Source organism: Merops nubicus, unplaced genomic scaffold, assembly GCF_000691845.1.
Source record: "Merops nubicus isolate BGI_N331 unplaced genomic scaffold, ASM69184v1 scaffold10029, whole genome shotgun sequence".
Classification (NCBI taxonomy): Eukaryota; Metazoa; Chordata; class Aves; order Coraciiformes; family Meropidae; genus Merops; species Merops nubicus.
Genome location: NW_008633034.1, coordinates 12,001 through 31,362, shown reverse-complemented (window position 1 = coordinate 31,362; position 19,362 = coordinate 12,001). Strand labels below are relative to the sequence as shown.

At 37.2% G+C, this 19,362-nt stretch overlaps 1 protein-coding gene across 1 annotated transcript in view; it reads left to right on the top strand.

The window, feature by feature from the left end:
- Positions 1–892: 892 nt before the first annotated feature.
- LOC103780420 (uncharacterized protein C5orf42-like) overlaps positions 893–19,362 on the top strand; it is a gene marked incomplete at both ends in the record, with an annotated part of 30,217 nt that continues 11,747 nt past the window's right edge. The window contains 18 exons of the mRNA XM_008948092.1: positions 893–973; positions 1,807–1,971; positions 2,725–2,898; positions 5,302–5,530; positions 5,649–5,650; positions 5,829–5,960; positions 8,235–8,452; positions 8,751–8,915; positions 9,965–10,103; positions 10,465–10,574; positions 11,679–11,840; positions 11,981–12,089; positions 12,449–12,758; positions 13,192–14,113; positions 15,138–15,301; positions 16,278–16,405; positions 16,956–17,038; positions 18,181–18,263. Of these exons, the coding sequence (XP_008946340.1) occupies positions 893–973; positions 1,807–1,971; positions 2,725–2,898; positions 5,302–5,530; positions 5,649–5,650; positions 5,829–5,960; positions 8,235–8,452; positions 8,751–8,915; positions 9,965–10,103; positions 10,465–10,574; positions 11,679–11,840; positions 11,981–12,089; positions 12,449–12,758; positions 13,192–14,113; positions 15,138–15,301; positions 16,278–16,405; positions 16,956–17,038; positions 18,181–18,263 (3,376 nt within the window). The remainder of the gene's footprint in view (positions 974–1,806; positions 1,972–2,724; positions 2,899–5,301; positions 5,531–5,648; positions 5,651–5,828; positions 5,961–8,234; positions 8,453–8,750; positions 8,916–9,964; positions 10,104–10,464; positions 10,575–11,678; positions 11,841–11,980; positions 12,090–12,448; positions 12,759–13,191; positions 14,114–15,137; positions 15,302–16,277; positions 16,406–16,955; positions 17,039–18,180; positions 18,264–19,362) is intronic.

Sequence of the window (19,362 nt, the reverse complement as noted above, 5' to 3'; positions counted from 1 at the left end):
AGTAATAATCTCTAATACAGCTTGCAGGTGAATGGTTCAATTTAGGTAATAAAAGGGTTCTCGAGCACCATTATCTAGTTCGTTAGAGTTCCATGTTGCAGGTCCATAATGTTGTATGATACATTAAGGCGTCCATTCGTCCTTGCCCCAAGAGTGACCACTCCCACTAGTAATAGAGGTGTCGGTGGACCGCCTTTTCCTAATTAAATAATCTTGAAGTAAAAAGAAGAAGGGGCGGATCACCCCAACGAAGTATACTCCTGGCCAATTTGCTGGTATCAATTTATATGCGTAATGTCTACAAACCCAAAAGTGACCCTTCAGGGCAACTGTAGCGTTTTCAAATGGGCTCCAAATTCGTGGCTCGGTCCTTCACAACATTTAACAATACTAGGAAGATTAGGTCCATCATAATGACATTCAGTAAATGGCCATCACATTTTTAAGAAGTTCATAGCAAGACTTGTCTTAAAATTCTGATCAGAACTCTCTCTGAAGTACTCCTTGTCCCAGTACACTGCTAGATTGCACTATAATCTTTAGAGTTTGGGCTAAATAAAACTCTATATTGACTTCAGTTAGCTTTCAGTCATGTCCTAGAGAATATGAATGCAGTATCTGAATTCTGATCTCGTTTGTAGTGTGTTATTTCTCAGTGTCACCGTGTCTCTCTTACTGGATTTCTGTGTAGAAAGCCTGTCCAACCCTTGTGATCACTCTGGGCATGAGCATGCCATGTACATGACTGTAGTCAGCCTGAACCAAGTTTCTAGTTGAGTGTAACCTCATGCAATAGATTTAAGGTAGCATGCTTATTTTGCAAATAGTATATGGTTGTAGCCTAATTTCCTACACATTCCCTTTTAATTTGTTACATATGTGACCTTTATAGGTGAGGAGAAGTTCCTTTTAGGTTCATACAGAGAATCTGTGGACATTTGGAAAAGGTCTCTTTGTGAAGTCAAGGCAAAAGGTAAGGGGTAAAGTAATTTTTAAGGGTGGAGTGGGTAAGCTGTATAATCTTTGTGACTCTGTCCTTTAAAAAAGGGGGCAAGACACGTGAAGGATGCATATTTGAAATTAAGCTGGTATTTCAGTAGAGACCAGTCAAAATGCTAAGTCTGATTGCTTCCTGAGAAAACTGCATGCATTTATATTTTGATATCAAGAGTTTTCTTGTCATTATGAAGTACTTGGTACGAAAAAACTCTGAGCAAGAAAGAGGCAATCAAAAACAGAATAACAGAAATTCCTGTAGTAGCAGTAACGTCAAAAGACTTACCGTTTGTGGAGAAACAAAATAATATGTGGCAGGAGTTTATTTAGGAGTTAATTTGAAACAAATATTCCAGAGTTTCTTCCCAGGTAGCATGAGAAAAAAAAAATTGCTGGTTTTTATGATGAGGAATAGCTCATGCAGAAGGCATTCACGATATTGTAAGCATGGAGGATGTCTAAGCAATTTAGTTATGGTTTAGGCATCCCTTCTTTGAAGGTTAAGCTCCCTTGAGCTCTCCTGTCTTTGTTTCTTAACAATTATACACTGTATTGTTTTGAAAACTGCCAGATCTCTAGAAGTAGAACTGTTGTGGATAAACATTAACTCACATGTAACTTAGAGGTTGTAGGGGGATCATACCTTGTAATGTAACTGCTCCTGAGTTCTGCTCCTCTTCAGAGTACATGTTTTCATAGGTATGTTTGTGGAGAGGGAGCAAATAGTACTTTCAAACCTTCTGTATCTGGCTCTGTGTTTATTGCTTCTTTTCTAATTGCACTTCTGCCTTTTTTTCTCTTTTAATTTAGGAGGAAAGAGAGCATCTTATCTTCAGAGTAGATACTATCTTGCGATATTATTTTGCCACCTCTATCAATATAACTTGCGTGAGGCTCAGGGACTCTGTGATCATCTGGTAGGAGAAATTCTAAGGAGATCACAGCTCTCAGTGAGTCAGATGGAAAAATTTTCTGGTATGTTTATGTTGCATATAAGTGTCATAAGGTGTGTTGATACCGTGTGAATAATGCAGTCTCTAACTCCTGTACAATTACACACGCTTTGTCCTTTTCTCTTTACACTGGACTGAAATCTGTTTTCAGTGACTTGAAAGATATTTTTTGATCCTCAGATGTTCTTTCAGTTGCACTTTGTTGGATTAAGTGTTAGACAACTTTAATTGTATGACTAATAGTGAAAGTGTGACCTGTTAATTGTTCTTAGATTCATATCTGCTCAAGGAAAGACTTTGGATAAGAAAAATACAGGGGAAATTATGTGATTTCATTTTATACTGATTTAACATTTTTACATGATACAACGTGATAAATTAGTGTCCCCAGTCCTAGACTGGTCACCAGTACTAAATTTACAGTGGGATTTTTTTGGAGATGCTTGTAACTTTTTTTTCCCCTATGAAATTGAGTATGACATCTAAATTTCTGAATTTAAACTTTTTTTTTTGACTCATCAGTAATCTAAATTTAGACTCTAGGGATCCATCTCTAGTCATTAAAGACCTGGTATAAAAACTTTTTAATATAATGTGTAATTACTGTGAAAGGTTAATCTCTGTGAGATATGAAAGCTTGTCAAGAACATAAGTAATACCATGGTTGGCTTGTTTAAAAAGAAAAAGTCTTACAAGCTGTGATTAAACAATTTTAGCATTCAAGTTTGCAGTTGTTTTCTTCATAACGTTTTCATTTGACATGTGTATTTTTTAGATACCAAGTATTTTCATCATGAACTATGGATGGTGACAGATATTCACACTGAAACTGCTATGGCTGTGGTTCGATCCATGGCACGATTCATGGCTGCCTATTTCACAAATCAGCTGCTCTATGTCTTTCCCCCACACAATGTTGACATCCTGCATCCGCTTCACATCAAACAAGGTATTTTCTCTAAAATGAGTTTAATTTGCTGTGCTGAACTCCTTACATGTGTATAAATGCTGTCTGGTATGTCTTAACTTGGTGATTTATAGTTTCAGCACCATTAACTGTAAAGATAAAATACCTTATTTCTTTCAGCTTTTTTGCAGAGTAGCGCGTGTCTGTGTGCAGGATTAATGTTTTGTTTCTCTTGATTATTGGAAATGATTTTGGTGTTTCAAGTTAATAGTGTGCAATTGAATTAAGTTATACATAAAATAGAATCATAGAGTCACTTGGGTTGGAAAAGATCTTAAGATCATCATGTCCAGCTGTTAACTCCTGGGCAGCCTGTTCCAGGGTTTTACAACTCTTTCAGTGATGAAATTTTTCCTAATATCCAATCTAAACCTTTTCTGGTGCAATTTGAGGCCACTTCCTCTCATTCTAGCATTGCTTGTTAGTTGGGAGAACAAACTGACCCTCACCTTGCTCCGGCCTGCTTTCAGGTATTTAGAGAGTGACAAAGTCTCCCCTGAGCCACCTTTTCTTCAGGCTAAACAACCCCTGTTCCCTCAGCTGCTCCTCATAGGACTCATGCTCTCAACTAGACACCAAGGTCAGAGTGACAGGTGTGTAGTTCCCTGGATCCTCCTTCCAGCCTTTGTAGATGGGTGTCACATTTGCTAGCCTCCAGTCCACTGGGATATCCCCAGTTCACCGGACTACTGATAACGGGTTGAAAAGTGTTTTGGTGAGCACTTCTGCAGCTCCCTTGGTACCCTTGGGTGAATCCCATCTGATCCCTTAGACTTGTGTGCAGTAGGTCACTGACCACTTCTCCTTTATTATGGGGGCTTAATTCTGCTCCCCATCCCTGTTTTGCACAGCTGTGCCAGCCACTTGGAGAACCACTGGCCTTGCTGTAAAAGACTGAGGCAAAGAAGGCATTCAGTACCTCAGCCTTATTCCCAGCTTTTGTCACGCTGTTTCCCCCCACATCTAATAAAGGATGGAGAGTCTCCTTAGCCTTCCTGAAGGTTCTCCCTAATCCTCCTTTGATTGTCAATGTACTTATAGAACCCTTTTTTGTTGTCCTTTACAGCAATGGCCAGATTGAGCCCTAGCTGGGCTTTGGCCCTTCTCATTTTCTTCCTGTGTATCCTCACCACATCCTGATAACCCTCCCAAGTGGTCTGCCCCCTTTTCCAAAGGCTATAGACTCTCCTTTTGTTCCTAACTTCCAGCTAAAGCTCTCTATTCTTCCAGGCCAGTCTTCTTCCCTGCCTGCCCCCCTTTTGGGACATGGGGATGGCCTGTTCCTGTGCCTCTAAGATTTCCCTCTTGAAGTCTATCCAGCCTTCTTGGACCCCTTTGCCTTTCAGGGTGGTCTCCCAAGAGACATTGCCAACCAATGCCAACCTCTTAAAGAGGCCGAAGTCCACCCTGTGTGAGTCCAAGGAGGCAGTTCTCCTAGACCCACTCCTTGCTAAAGTGTGTTATTTTTATGATCACTAAGCCCAAGACAGCCACCAACTGTGACACCTCCTACAAGTCCTTCTTGGTTCACAAGCAGCAGGTCTAAGAGGGCACCTTCTGTAGTCGGCTCCTTCACCAACTGCACCAGAAAGTTCTTCCACACACTCTAGGAACCTCTGTGACTCTTCCCTCTCTGCTTTATTGTATTCCCAGCACACATCTGGGAAGTTGAAGCCCTCCATGAGAGCAAGAGGGAGTGAATGCAGAACTTCTCCCAACTGCTTGTAGAGTATTTTATCTGTCTCACTGTCATGATTGGGTGGCTTGTAACACACTCCCATAAACAACTGTATGATTCTGTGGACGACTTCGAATTACTGTTGATCAGCAACTCTCCAGGAAAACCAAGAAGTGAAACCTTGGGAAACAAATACAAAAATCAAGAAACAGGGAGATAATAGATTTGTCTTCAGTTTGTCTCAACACACTATTTCAAAATAATGTACTGTTCTTTCTCAAGAACACACTGTAACCTCGTGCTTTCTGCCATAAGCAGCACAGCATGTACAAGCAGCATGAGTATGCTAGGAAAACCGTCAGAATTTCCATTTAGGTGTACCCTCATAAATATCCTAAGCATGTATAGGGTACTTGGAAATGTTCTATCAGTGTGATTAAACCTTCAAAGTAAAAGTAACTTACAAGTTTTGTACATGCTTTCAGGTACCACATTATTAAGCAGAAGAGCCAACTCTATCCTCAGCGTTGTATCACAGCATGAGCTGCAGCTGCCTCCTACAGATAAACCCTGTAGCAGCCCTCTAATAAACAGCAATTGTATACTGAAATTCATTCAAAAGTTAATGTGAATGTGTGAATTCTAGATTATTCATATGCTAGCATGCAGATTTATTTAAAATTCAAAATGTATTTTTTTCATCGTAGACTTACCTCCTCGTATTATTCCACTGCAACACTGTTTGGTTACTAGAGCTGTCAGGGATCAGAACCTTTCATCTGTGTGGACAGCTGAATATGCTCTTGATTTGTTCTTCATTGGTGGACTCATTCCAGAGGCTGTGTGGTTAACACACAGACTTGGGGACTGGAAACTGTCTGTTTCAATTGGTATAGCTTACCAGCTGTATTGTCAGAACTCCAGTGAATTCTCAAGGTAAATTTGGGCTTGGAATGAGTATACTGTATTTTGTTATTCGTGTTATTTTCCTGAAGTTTATTGTAGCAAGGCATAGCCTATTCATCAAAAATTCATATTCCCAGACTCCTGTTAGGTGTAGGACTTAATATATTAAGATTAGTTATTTTGTCTTAGATATTTATTTAACAGAGCTTCATTAAATTATTTTTACTTCATTATTTATGAATTGTTTCTTGGGTTTACTTAATTATTTATGAATAATTTCTTCTTATGCTTTCAGACTGAAAAACCCAGAGCATCACCTGCCATTAAGCTTATCCCCCAGAGCCTCCCCTGCCATTAAGCTTATCACCAATGCAGACGTTTCAGGAAAAGTTACAGTCTTTGTTAGGACAGCCAGCTACTTCTGAAACATCAGGATGTATTAAATACAAGCAGTTTACAGGTACTTAAAATTATTATAAATAATTGTGTTTATTTTTCATGCTGTTTCACTGCACATTGTTTTATACACTGTCTGAGAACCTTGTCTTCTCCCATGTGTACATTACTATTATAATGTATTTAAATACTTTAATTTTATAGGGGTTTGTGATTTGGCATTGATCATTCTAAAAAAGGACTGTATCAATCTTGCCTTCTTCATGTGTATCAGCCAAGACCTTATTTGACTATATTTGATATTTCATTTTAGAAAAAAACATGAAGCTTCATTGGAACAACAGTGAAATGCCCTGAAGCAAATGCAAATGTATTAACACTATGGGAAGCGTCATCATACTTAAAACTGGTTACATGATGGTGTTTAATTTTTGCCTTTACTTCCTGTTAAAGGGGTGGGGGTGGTATCTTGTAGCCTGACAGCTCCATGCCCCTAGGACCAACAGATAAAAAGACTTAAAATATATTTCCAGGAGGCTCAAACAACCATACACAACAGCTACATAAAGCTGGCCACACATATCAGGACCTGCAGCCATGCTCAACACTCACACAGACAGTGCAAACAAACCTTCCCTCTCTTACTAGTGAGGATGAATGTCTGCATAGACATACCTATATGTACAGTAACTGGGCTTACACACAGAAGCTGTGTCTCCCAAGTGGCTGGTGTCCACATCTGTGAGGCCAAAGCCCCAGCCCCACTCCATTTTCTGGGACAGACCCACTCACAGATACCCTCTTCCCGCCTCTCTACACGTGCCCACAGTAGCAGGCCTGGAATATACAGTGCCTCCAGTAGCTAGTCAGGGATCCTCAGTCTTTCCAGGTGCCTCACCCTTAGAGACACATGTACCTGTGTACACAGTGTCTTTCTGGCAGGTGGTCACTGGTGATGACTTCCTTGGTCCCCCAAGTGTCAAAATCCCCGTGTTTTGTCCTTAGAGACATGCAGATACACAAGTAGGCCTCCCAGTTGTCTCTCCAGCAGCTGACGGGATCTTCACCAGTCTCTCCAGCCAATACCAGCTCCTGTGGTCTCTTTGCATACCCCTAGCTCCCCAGGCTCTTTGCTTGCTCGTCAGTTAGTCTGACTTGGCACTTGGCAGCACTCATACCTTCACGTACTGCACTCGCTCTGCTTGCTGGCCTGTGGGTACGTGACTCTGACCCGCGGTCCCTCTGCTGCTGACACTTGGTTTACTTAACGCAGTCTCTGCGGTTGCAGGTATCCCAAGACACAGAGGCTTTCTGACCTGTGGGTCTGCTCCAGTTGCTGGCACTTACCATCCTGTACCCAGACACACAGAACAGGGAGCCCCTCATCTGGGAAAAGAGACATGTGCTTGACAGGGCCCAGTGGAGTTGAGGCTGCTGCACCTCCATGCCAAACCTTTGGTTTCTTTCCTAAAGATCTCATAATGAGCCTTGTGCAATCCTAAAAAGCTCTTGCCCCACATAGTATGTCCTGTCCTTCTTGACAGTAACCCCTCGCAATCCACAAGGTTGTGAAGAGAGTCACTCCCATTGGCTCTTCTTGTTGGGTTCCATACCTGGACACCGGGGCTGATGGCTCTCCTTGACTGTGAAGGAGAGCCTCCTGTCTCCTATCTTTAGCCTTTAACAGGTTAAAGACCTTCTAGCTCTAACTCTACTGCCATTGCCAAGGATTTTATTTCAGACACACACATATGCATGCTGGATGTAATAATCTGTAAGTGTGATAGGAATTGGAAAGCTTTGGCAGTATATATTTCAAGACAAGCAGGAGGAGTAGAAATGGAAGTACAGCAGTATAATATTATGTACATTTCAGGAACAAATTAAGGATATATATTGTAGGTCCTGCTACTTCTAGGATAGAGGAAAAAATGTAATTATTACTATGTAAAAGAGACCAAACAAATACATTTCTCTTTCATTGATCATCATGTGCACTGATAGAAGAGTTTTTATAATCATTTACAATATACCTAGTTTATGCATGCTTGGTGACAATGATATGCCAGAATTTTAGGCAAAGCAAATACACTTCTGAAAAGCTCATTTCTCTATCTAGAAAGGCAATAGTTTTCCACTTAATCTGGCAACAACTAAAATTAATAATGCAATACTGTTTCCAAGTTTGAGAGACCATATCTTGAAGCAAGCAGATGTGAGGTATACATTGCAACAGATGAATGCAAATTCTGAGAAAGCAGTCTCGTTATTTCAGAATAAAGGCCATGTTTTAATTGAGCCAATTAATTCATTGGATTCTGCATTTAATATTTTATAGATCCCATTGAAGAGGAAGATGCAGATGTTCTTTATAATTCAATACAGGAACTACTGAAAGCAGCTGTTATGGCAAATGCTGATATCCTCTCAGAGACATTTCAGCTTTTGATGGATTCTGCCAAGGATCTCAGCAGAAAATTGTATGGCTTAATTCCAGATGGGCTTTATCTTCCAGCACCACCGTTATACTGTCCTCAGCCAGCTGCTCTCAGCAAAGTAAGCTTGCATGATACAAGTTTTTGGGTCTTTGAGTAAATTTATTAAATAATCATGATCTTTTGTTTCTTTCAGCTTATGTTTCTGTCTTGTTTTTTTCTGTCCATTCTTTTACTTAAAAATAACCAAAGTGATAAGAGAGTATATATGCCTCTGTGTTTTTCCATAAAGGATCCATGCTCTAAAGAAGACAGGAAATATTGTTAGAAGCAGAAACAACATTTAGGTCAGATTCCTTATTGTATACGTCCTTTCCAATTTGGGGGCTTCTTTTTGTCTTGAAATTTGCGTTTTCCAGGAAGACTGCAATGACATTCTTTTAAAAATTGAGAGAGAAGGTCGTCAGAAGGTGTCAGGAGTTCTCCAGCGAATTATCTTGCTCTTCCGGGCTGCTCGTTGCTCCTGCCCTGCAGCACAGTGGTATATTGCACAGCTGAAGTGGGCAAGAAAAGTGATGCAAAAAGTAAGTGTTCAACTTGGGGTTTTGTAAGTTGATTATCAATTGTAAATATTACTGATAAGCTTGCTGTTGCATGGCAGAAGTGTTCAGTCTCATCTGAACTTGGATGTCATGTTTTTTACATGTCACTTTCTGTTTTACACTCCGTGTTCAGTTCTTTTAGAAAACCAGAACTTAAAAGATGCAGAGTATCTATTTCATAAAGTGTATCCTTCTACGTGTCTTTCCATACCCACTTGGTAACATACAAACTAATTTCTTTTTCCATTTGGAAGAAAGAGACTCATTTTGCTTGAGAGTTATAGCTGTTAACTGTAAGTGTGTTACAGATCATTTAGGGTTGAATATGTAACAGAGAACATGCTGCTCACTCACTTCAGGTAAAGTGGTCATGTTAGTGCACAGACCACAGGATCTCCTGCTCGTGTGCATTTTGTTTGCATAGAACCAAGCTCAGAATATATTGATTAAAATTTTTGTGTGTGTAAACTCAGGTGTTTCTTAGGGCATTGTTACACAGCCACTTAAAGATGGTTGATTTGCTGAAGAAGGGTGTGTAGGGGGTGTCTGTCTGCCTTCCCTCAACTCCCCTGCACCAGCATTCATGCAGTGATCCAGATCAGGAACTGGTCTGGCTGACAGATACTTCCTTCTGTTTGCTCTAATGCTGGCACTGGGAGGCAATTGAAGTACCAACTGAAACAGGAGGGAAAACTAGTCTGCCTTGGGTGACAGCAGCCTGCACTGTGTTTGGTTTAGTTGTATTCTTAATTGTTTTCCTAGTTCTTCCTATACTTGGTTGCTTTGGTATTTCATGGTGATCATGAGTACTATGGAAACAAAATCAGTTTTTCTGCCATAACTCATACTAAACATACTTCATTAAATGAATTTGCAGAATACCAACTTGAAGAAAATGGAAAGCAAGCTTAAGGGAATTGCTGATGTTGGCAGTATTCTGCTAGTAACTGAGAGACTGCACATTTAGTAGTGATAGAGGCAAAACTTTAACTGGCTTTGATTGTTTATTTCTTCGTTTTTACCACCTGTAGATTCGTGTGAAAGGGTCTCTGCCTTCACTGAGTCCATTCCCAGAGACTTTGCTCCGTTACTGCAGCTTCCGCACTGTTTTCCACAGATCTACATCTTCTGGGGACCATCAGTTTGATGATGTTACTTGTAAAATTTTAGGTTTGTATGAAATAAAATAGAATGATTTAGAGCTGGATAAAAGAGCACAGGTACAAATCCACATACCGCAATGTGTGCAGAAACATGTTCCCTTTCCAGTTTTTGTGTTAGTTACTAAAAATGTTAATCTGAAAGTTGCCATTCTGGATTGCTGTGTGTGTAATAGATCTGACAGATGTGAAAGAACAGGAATGCTAAGTGAAACTAAAGAGCCTCAGAGCACTGCTGAAAACTCAAGAATAATTTTTTTTTCTTTAACTACTGTTGAGATATTAATTCCTTTCTCTAGCTAAAAGCCATCAAGATGTTTTATTTCATTTATTTAAGTAGGATCTCACCACCTTGCATGTTTGTGTTGTAGGTTGGTTCAGAGAGCTATGTGCATTGTGTTGGATGTTTCATGTGCGTGAAAGGTTATCTGACAACTGTAGGAGGTACCAAACAGCAAGAGAAAATATTAACAATTGTGAGGTAATTATATTAGTAATATAGTAAAGATACATTTTAATGGTGCAAAGCTATAAGAAGAATTCTAAAGGTCTGCATATTTCTGTGAGAATTTTTATTTGCTTAATTAGACAAAATTAGCACTGTGCTATAATGTACAGTAAGTGTTTGGTGCTACAGAATGGTACTATCCATGTGAACGACATCTTTTTAATAGTATTTCTGTTGGTTTTTTGTGCAGTATTTAACACAGATGAAAAGATACTGCCAGAAGAGCAATAGTTTCTATATGTGTCATCTACCTATGTATTTACTGCTTTTTAAAAAACAAAACAGATTAAGGTATTTTGCATGTTTCCTGACCCATGTGTATTTATCACACGAATAAAAGGGATTTTTGTGCATTAAGTAGACATGATTTTTGAAAATAATTATGGAAAATACTAAAATTTAATAATATTTTCTTTAATTATGCCCTGATCAATTGATTTCAGAGGTCAAGGAAGAAAAAGAAGATACTAGCATGATAATTGTTGTATTTGGTAACAGTACAGACATTGATTTTCATCCCAACTAGTCTCACAACTCAACTGTCCTTAGTAAAGGTTGCTTACTTTTTAAAACAAGTCCAAAATTGCTCTTCACCAGAAAAATCAAGCTTCAGATAAACAGGATGACACTGTTTCAAGTAACAGAGTAGTCTGATTTGTCTGTGCTTTGCGTGACATTGACAAACAAGATAGAAACCACTAACTCTTACAGAATAAACTGATGCATCTTAAAAGCCGTCTTACTCCCAAGAAGGAATTTATGAGCACGTTAAGTCACAGTAGAATTTACTTCACCTAGTAGTTCAGTATATTTAATCAGTTACAGCTACTTCAGTAAATTCCTCAAGGTTTGCTTCATATGGCTGCAAAAAAAACTCTTCAGCAAAGTGTTAGTGGAATGATTTCCTAAGCTGTCTTTTAGCATCATGTACTCCTCTGGTAATTAAGTTAGAAATTGATTTTTTTTTTTTTTCTGTTGGCTAAGGAAGAATCATTGCTGTTTGCAATGTGTACATAATTTAGCTGAAATATATTGTACATATTAATTAACGTTTCTATAGCAAGGTGTCTTTTTTAGGATCTGAAGAAGAAAGGGCATGATGCCTCCACAGTTGAGCATTGTCTGAATGCAGTGGAGTGGGCTTGTCGAATGCTTCCTTTCTGCAGGTTCATGAATGTTGAAGAATTAGTTCAAGACATAATTTTGAGTCTGCTTGGAGAGTTGCCACCAGTGAAAAAGGTAAAAGATGCTAGAGTTTATCACAAATGTTTTTTTCCTTGTAAAATCTACTGGTTAGACTTTCTAGTGCTGCAAGCTCTGTTGGAAATTGTACCTTACAGGTATGTTAGCTACTTGAAAAAATACTTTCTTTTATGTAGGTGGCAGAGATTTTTGTAAAAGCATTTCCTAATCCTGAAGACGTAAGAGTTCCACTAAGAGATAAATATCATGGACTTCAGCAGCGACTCAGACATAGTATCATTAAAGGTAACATGCATCCTTCTTCAGGAAATAGTAAAAAAATTTTCGTTTTTTCCCTGCTTGTTAAGTAACTTGTGGCAACACCTTCTTTCAGACCCTGTGTAAAACAATTATTATGTTTTTCAGTTAGACAATTCTGAGAGTGTTTGGGGGCAAATTCTGTATTTTCTTTCTGGTATGTCTATAACATTACAGAATACCATGACTTCTGAGTTGGTGGTGTTCCTTCACTTTGTCACAGTTTCTCTCTGTATTTCTAAGTGGCTATGTTATAATAAATAATTAAAAGTTCATTCATGTCTCAGTTTGAGAGAATGATTGAAAACTGGGAAGCTTATATGTAAAATCTGTTTTCTTTATTTCAGTGGGTCCTGAAAGTGAAGAAATGATGTCTGTTGTTATACAGAGTACAGAAGAAGTGAGACTGAAGGCTTTAAGACGTGTAATAAGGAACATAGGCCCCATCGAAATTAATATTTGGGAGCCAGCAGAAGATGGAGCAGCAGATGATGAGGAACACTGTTATGATAGATTCTCATTAGGCACTAGTCTAAGCAGAAGCACACTTACTGATGTTGGAAATCCTCACATGTATAGTGACACTGACACAGCAGATACACTTTCTGATGCTTTATTTACTGAAGAAATGAGGACTCAAACACCTTCATTCCAAAGGTATAACAAAACAGCAGAAAGCTCTATTTAAAGTTTAAAAATTTGTCTCTTACTGTTAAAGTTATCTTTTCAGCAAACAGAATAGTTGTCACAGTAATTTATCAAATGAAAAATTGCAAATCTATCAAGTCTTAGAACTGCCAATGTTATATGTATGTCAGTTACTATGTGACCAATATGTTATTGAAGTGTAAATTATTATTTATTATTATCAGCATTATTATCACCTATGATCAAATTCATATATGATACCGCTGAACTGCTATGTTTTGGTTTTTTTTACTTTGCCCCCTTAACGTTGTATTAATGTAAAGTTGTGGTTGGTCATTTCCTATTTTTACCAACAGAGGAAGAAAAGGAACTATTTTTTTAAATACAGTTCTTCTTAAAATGGATTTTGGCATTAACAGTATCTGTGTCTGTGGTCTTACAGGGGTAACGAATGTCAGAGACAAGGAGAAACAGTCAGGAAAAGTACCACACTCACGGTGAAAGCTGTTAACGGGAAAACGAAGCATAAAGACAAAGCCTGTGGAAAAGACAGGCATAATCAATCTCATTTGCCCATAGTTGGTGCATGGGAATTTGAACGTGATGATGATGAATACGTTATTTTTTTAGAACTCTTTTTGAGTTACATTCTTGAGAGAGACCTGGTAAAGTACAGTGATGTTGGAATTCCATTTCTTACTAGCTTTTCTGGACTTCTTCAAGACCATGAATTAAACTCTCTCTTTTTTGATGTTCATACAACACTGAAACGCCGGCAAGGCAAAACTAGAAGCCAAAGAGTGTTCAGAGCAGGATCTTGCTATACTGTCACACTGGCTTCTTGTGATCCAGAAAGAGGGCCCATCTGTAATGAAAGCCAAAACATTTTAGAAAATCCAGCCATTGTACAGACAACAGAACCTGCTGTGCGTAACCTATTGAAAGGACTGAATGAAGGACTGTTTGGTTTAAAACACAAGTCAATTTACAGACCTCAGAGTGACAGTCAGGGAGTCACTGTTGGATCAGCAAGCCAGACCTTTCCTAACCATCTTTTCTCTAGCCTACAAAGTCAGGAAGCTTCTCAATACATTTACAAAACTGTTGATACAGTTGATACTCTACCAGGAGAAGAACTAACTATAAAATTGGTGGGTACGTTGAACAATATTGCAAAATTGCTTGAGTGGATGGTCAGATGGTCTGATAAAAGACTTCTCTGTGGTTCCAATAAGCAAGACTCCTTAGAAGAGTTTACCCCAATGATACATGTTAAAACATCAGCAGCTGCTGTCCTTACTTCTTTCTGGCTATTAGAACAGTTACACAGAGATGGATCTCAAGAAAAGACCATAAAATTTCAGGTAAGAAAGAGGATGGGCTAAGTGTCAATGAAATGTGTGAGTAGGTTATACCAGTAAAGAAAATTGCGCACATCTTTTGTCTCATAGTTCTGTTTTAGACATCCTGTTTAAAATCTTATTTATTTGTCTAGATACCACGCGGTTTGAGTTTCTACAAGTTTGGCAGTTCTTTCTTGTTACTGACATCATCTTTGAAGAAACCTAGTTTTAGAGTATCTAAAAACAAGACAAAGAATGAAGAACTAGTTTCTCTTGGGAGACCTGAATTTTGATTCATTTGTCTGGAGTATTTAAACTAGTTAAAGATCAGTGAAAAGTGAATTTTGAATTTCTATTTAGCACTGTTACACAGATTTTGAGAATGTATGCTAGTAAGAAAGAAAAGATTTGCCAGAAGAACCTGATGAGTACTGCATTATTTTATATTTAAAGAAAACTGATACAGGCTCTTTAATCAAGTCTACATGAAAGGCTGTGAGGGGAGAGGGTTGTGGGGGTTCCTTGAGAAAACTTTTCTCCCAGATCAAAAGCGATTTTTTCTTGATTTTTGGTTTATATTTCCTGTTTTCTGACAAGTCACACCTTACTGCCACGTGACAACTTACTGCCAAGATTGTGTGTGTGCATGTAACCACATGACTATGTATGCCTTTCTACCTTTCATACCATCTTCAGTGATATTTTTAGAGTCTTGTGTTACACGTGATGAAGTCCAAATCTTACCTTTGTAAAGAGTATATTTAATTTTCACACAGTGTCTTTGACAATTAACACTGACAAATGATCTTACTTTGTTTCCTTTGGATAATTCATAGGATCATTACTTCACTTAATGCAAAAAGGGGCAAAACTCGGATTGCACAGGCAACTGTAAATCCAGAATTTCTTAGTTCTGTGATAGAGAGAAGGATATGAAGTTAAGGATAAACATACTACATTAAATTGTTAGGGTTTTTTCAGGTATTTGGTGTCTTTTTTTTCAGCTAGTGAATTTTCATTATCATTGTTATTACTTTGTTAATAGAGTCCAGATAATCAATATCCAAAAGAATTTCCAGCTCTATCAGAAGTCCGGTCTAGGACAGAAGATGTAAGTAGTATGAATGAAGGTTCTTCCATACTGGACAGTCCTTCTCCTGGTGACCAGAGTATTCAAGCCTATGATGACCTTCATGAAAGCAGTTTGGGGTAAAACTGTTTTTTTTTTTTTTTAACCTAAGAACTCTATCTGGTCATAATTCTTCAACTAAGCAGCATGTCCGTAGGCAGAGCTCTACTGTTTAATATGTTATATACATGTTTAATTCTGAGTGCAAAGTCAAACTCGTGCATATATTTTGCAGCTGCATGAAGCAGATTAAATATTTTCCATCTGCAGACATGCCTCTAGGTAGAAAGCCATGTAGCTGCTGCATATGAACTGAATTGTACATCGTTGTTTATAAACTTAGTGATACGGAATTGGAATCTGGATTTCTAATATGACTGTTATCATTGTTTTTCAAAGAATTCAAATAACTTCCACTCTCTTTAGTTTCATTTTCTTTGTGTTCAGGTGAGAGTTCACAATGTTTATTTTTCCCTGGATCTGTAATTTACCTATGTTCATATGTGTCCATGTCAGAAAAATAGATGGAAAAGGCACTAAATATTTTATTTCTTAGTATGTTATACAGTTCTGAAGATGGAGGTTCCTTAGCCTGAAGTCCTCTGTGGCATTTCTCCTCATCTTCTCCACTAAAGAAACAAAAAATCTTTGGTGTTAGTGTTCTGAAACCTGTTTTCTCTGACAGTAATTTTTTTTTTTTTTAATAGAGCAAGTTTCTGTGGGAGAGAGATATGTAATCTTATCCAGACGATTTTGAAGTCATGGTGCAGTTTGTCTTCCATTTTTTTTGTATGTTTTAAGTGTCAGTTCCTTTTTTCTGGTAGCAGCCCATCTGAAAGACTGCACCATTAATGCCACTAAAGTATCACAGCTATTAAAAAAAAAAAAAATTCACCTTGTTTTAAGTGAAATTCAGGGAGCAAACTTACACGAACATCACAGCAGTGTTAGTCTACAATTATGTACTAGCCAGCAATCTGAAAGAAAAAGCATACTTAAACTAAGATATTTTTATAATTTCTATTGTTAATTACCTTTTCTAATTCAAATTACCAGAGTGTCTACAAATTCAAAAAATGTTGATAAGGAAATTAATCATGGGAATTATTCTGTACCTCATGTGACTGAAGATCTTAGTGAAGTGGGACCATTTGTTCAGGAGTTAGATGTGGCATCAGAAAGAGGTTTGTTTTTACAATACATCCTTTCAACACGGTCCAACGTATAAAACAGAGCTTTGCCTGAGTAGGGTTATATGTCCCTCTGTTTATTTAATTTTAAAAATGGAAATACATTTTCACCGTTCTATTAAAATTATTATTGTATCCATTTAATGTCATAACTTAATTTTGTACCATTGCTTTCTTAAGAATTTCTGGTCAGTTTTTAATTTATTTAACTTTTTCGCTATAGACATGGGACACTGATTAAGGTATTTCATTCTCTTCCTTACTTCCATTCCAAAATTATTCATGCAACTGTAAAATATGATTTGAAAATTTTAAGAGTGGAGTATGCATAGATTAAGTTTATCATATTCCAACCATGAAAATAAGCTTTTTTCCTTCAGGTGCATGCTTCATCAATAGTAATAACACAAAATTTTCAGTGGCTCTCAGCCCCTTTCTCCTTGCTAGGGAAAAAGTGGAATACTGTGACCAGTTTGCAGAAACCACATGAAGTGCAATATGTCATGTATTTTTCTGATTTAGAGTAATTGTGTTTTTTCTGTAGAGCTCTTTGAGGAGCCTTATGAAACTCCAAAGAGTTCCAGTAGCTCTGTAAAGATCAAACCTGTAGAACATCAAAGGAGAAAGGCAAGTTGCCATCATGTATAGAAATGTCAAATGATTGTGAATAGTCTTTTGAAAATGTCCTGGGAATTGAAGGCTTAACACTTTTAGAATTGATTAATTTTTTTCCTTGCTTAAATAAATAGTAAGTCACAAGTAGTTGAATAGTGGTAAAGTGAGATCTGCTGTAAGCACTTTTGAAAACCATTTCAGTGTTTGTAAAACTGTGTATATGACTATTATATAATCATATATATAAAAATTACATTAAATCTATAAAATATATGTAGTGTATAACACTGCATATAAATATATAGGATTATGTATGCACATATACATACAAAAGCATGTAAATTAAAAAAAATGGTCTTCTGGTTCATAGTGCATGTTATATACTAGATTTTATGTGCGTGTTTTATACTAGAAAGCTTATTTTCTTTAGGAAAAAAAAAGCTGTCTCTGAAGTTGTCACAGGGTGATTAAGTAAAGGCTACCACATGTTTGCATGTTTTAGAGTTAAATATATAAAAATGTTTATTTTGCTCCTATCTGAAAACTGTATCTGGTTCTGTAAATAAGCCTTGTTTTTTCATGCATCATCTTTGGTTATAAATACCCTTTTTTAAAAAAAATTGGCCAAGGGATGTTATGCTGAAATGTGAATTCCACTGCCATTAGTTTACTTGCCTGTTGCACTTGAGATTCACTTTTAATGGGATTAGAAATAACAATGATATTGAGGTCTTAAATTCTACAATGCATTTTACTATAGTTCATCTGTGGCAAATCTGAAGTTCTGCTTTTGTTTTGACTTCTTAGTCTGCAGATAGTTTGTGTATAATAGGGTTAGTACAACACTTTGATCTTTAACTAGGGGCTGCCAGATTAGGACAATATGTTTACAGGATACTATATGGATACAAATTTTAAAATAAGAACTCATAATAATGAGATTAAAAGAAAGATGCTCAGATGAATCATTGGGATATCTCATTATTTCTGACCTATAACTTCCTCCAATAAGCACATAATTTTGATTATTTTTCCATCAAATATTTTCAAGTGTCTGGTTAATCAAAAGTATCTTAGGCTAATAAGGTAATACTTCATTGAAGCAGAAGGGGGCTATAAAAATCTACAAATTCAGATGTCTTTTTATATTGCAGCAGGTCTCCATTTCAGATATAGATAGTCCCCAGGAAGATCAAAAGGCAGAAAAAGCAAAGGAAGAAAATGCTGAACAGAATGTGTGAGAGACTTTTTGTTGTTTTAATTTATCTTTTAACTTTGCTTAAAAATCTTAAGTAGTTTGTTAATTAAATCCATTGAAGTCTCCGAGGGTGCTTGGTGTTGTTTATAGCAACAAACGTTGTTTCATTCAAGATGTCAGTCATCTTCTATTTGACATGTACAGGCATTTCACATATACAAAGTGATGGGTGGATGAGTTGTCATTTTAATAATGATCAAATAAAAGAGGCACAATTTGTCAGAAAGTGTGTTTTATGTCTGGGAAAAAGAGAATAACTCCAGACTTGAAATAGGAGCTGCATCTTCAGACTAAATAGAAGTGGAAAGCTGTTACCCTAGGAAGTTTTAACTATTTGTTACACAATATAGAATAGAAAGAAGTTGGTGTCTAGGAAGCAGAAAGTGAGATGAAAATGGACATGAGCAGAAAGCTTCTTAGCTCCTGAAAGAAGGAGGTATTTTACACACACAGCTTAAGAAATATACTTCGTTATGGTACTGTTAAAATTTTGTTTTAAAGTATCTCTACAATTATAATGTAATGTATGTAGAATTATAGAAGCAGTCCATAAACCTGATTGTCACGTCATCTCTTTGAACAGATTACTGCTCAGTTTGATTTCTCTGTAGTTTTTCAAGAGAAGTAACTCTTCTCTAAAGACAGGGTTCATTACGTTTACCATGAGGAATGATTGGTCTGCTTGGTCTTTTGACATTTTTTTCACTTGTTTCAATGACAGAAAAATGCAAACCTATTTTTATTATTTCAGTTAGCTTCCTTCTTGAATCCAACAAATTTGTAGCAATGAAACCTTTTCCTCTGATATAAATAAATATAATCTATTTAGTATACTTAATATTTTATATAAATTAATACATAAGTATAGAATATTTTTGAAAAAACTTCTAAATTGATTGATTTTAGAAGAACTTGTAGGTAGTGCTTAAATTGGATTTTCTCCTTTTTTGTCATCTCAGATCAACCTCATTTCTGCCTGCTGCTTGTGTTCAATAGCCAGAACCTTTTCAGTGCTTTTGTTTGAGTCAGTTTCTGATTGCTAGGGAGACAAAGCGTGAGTGTCAATATTTGCCAGCTC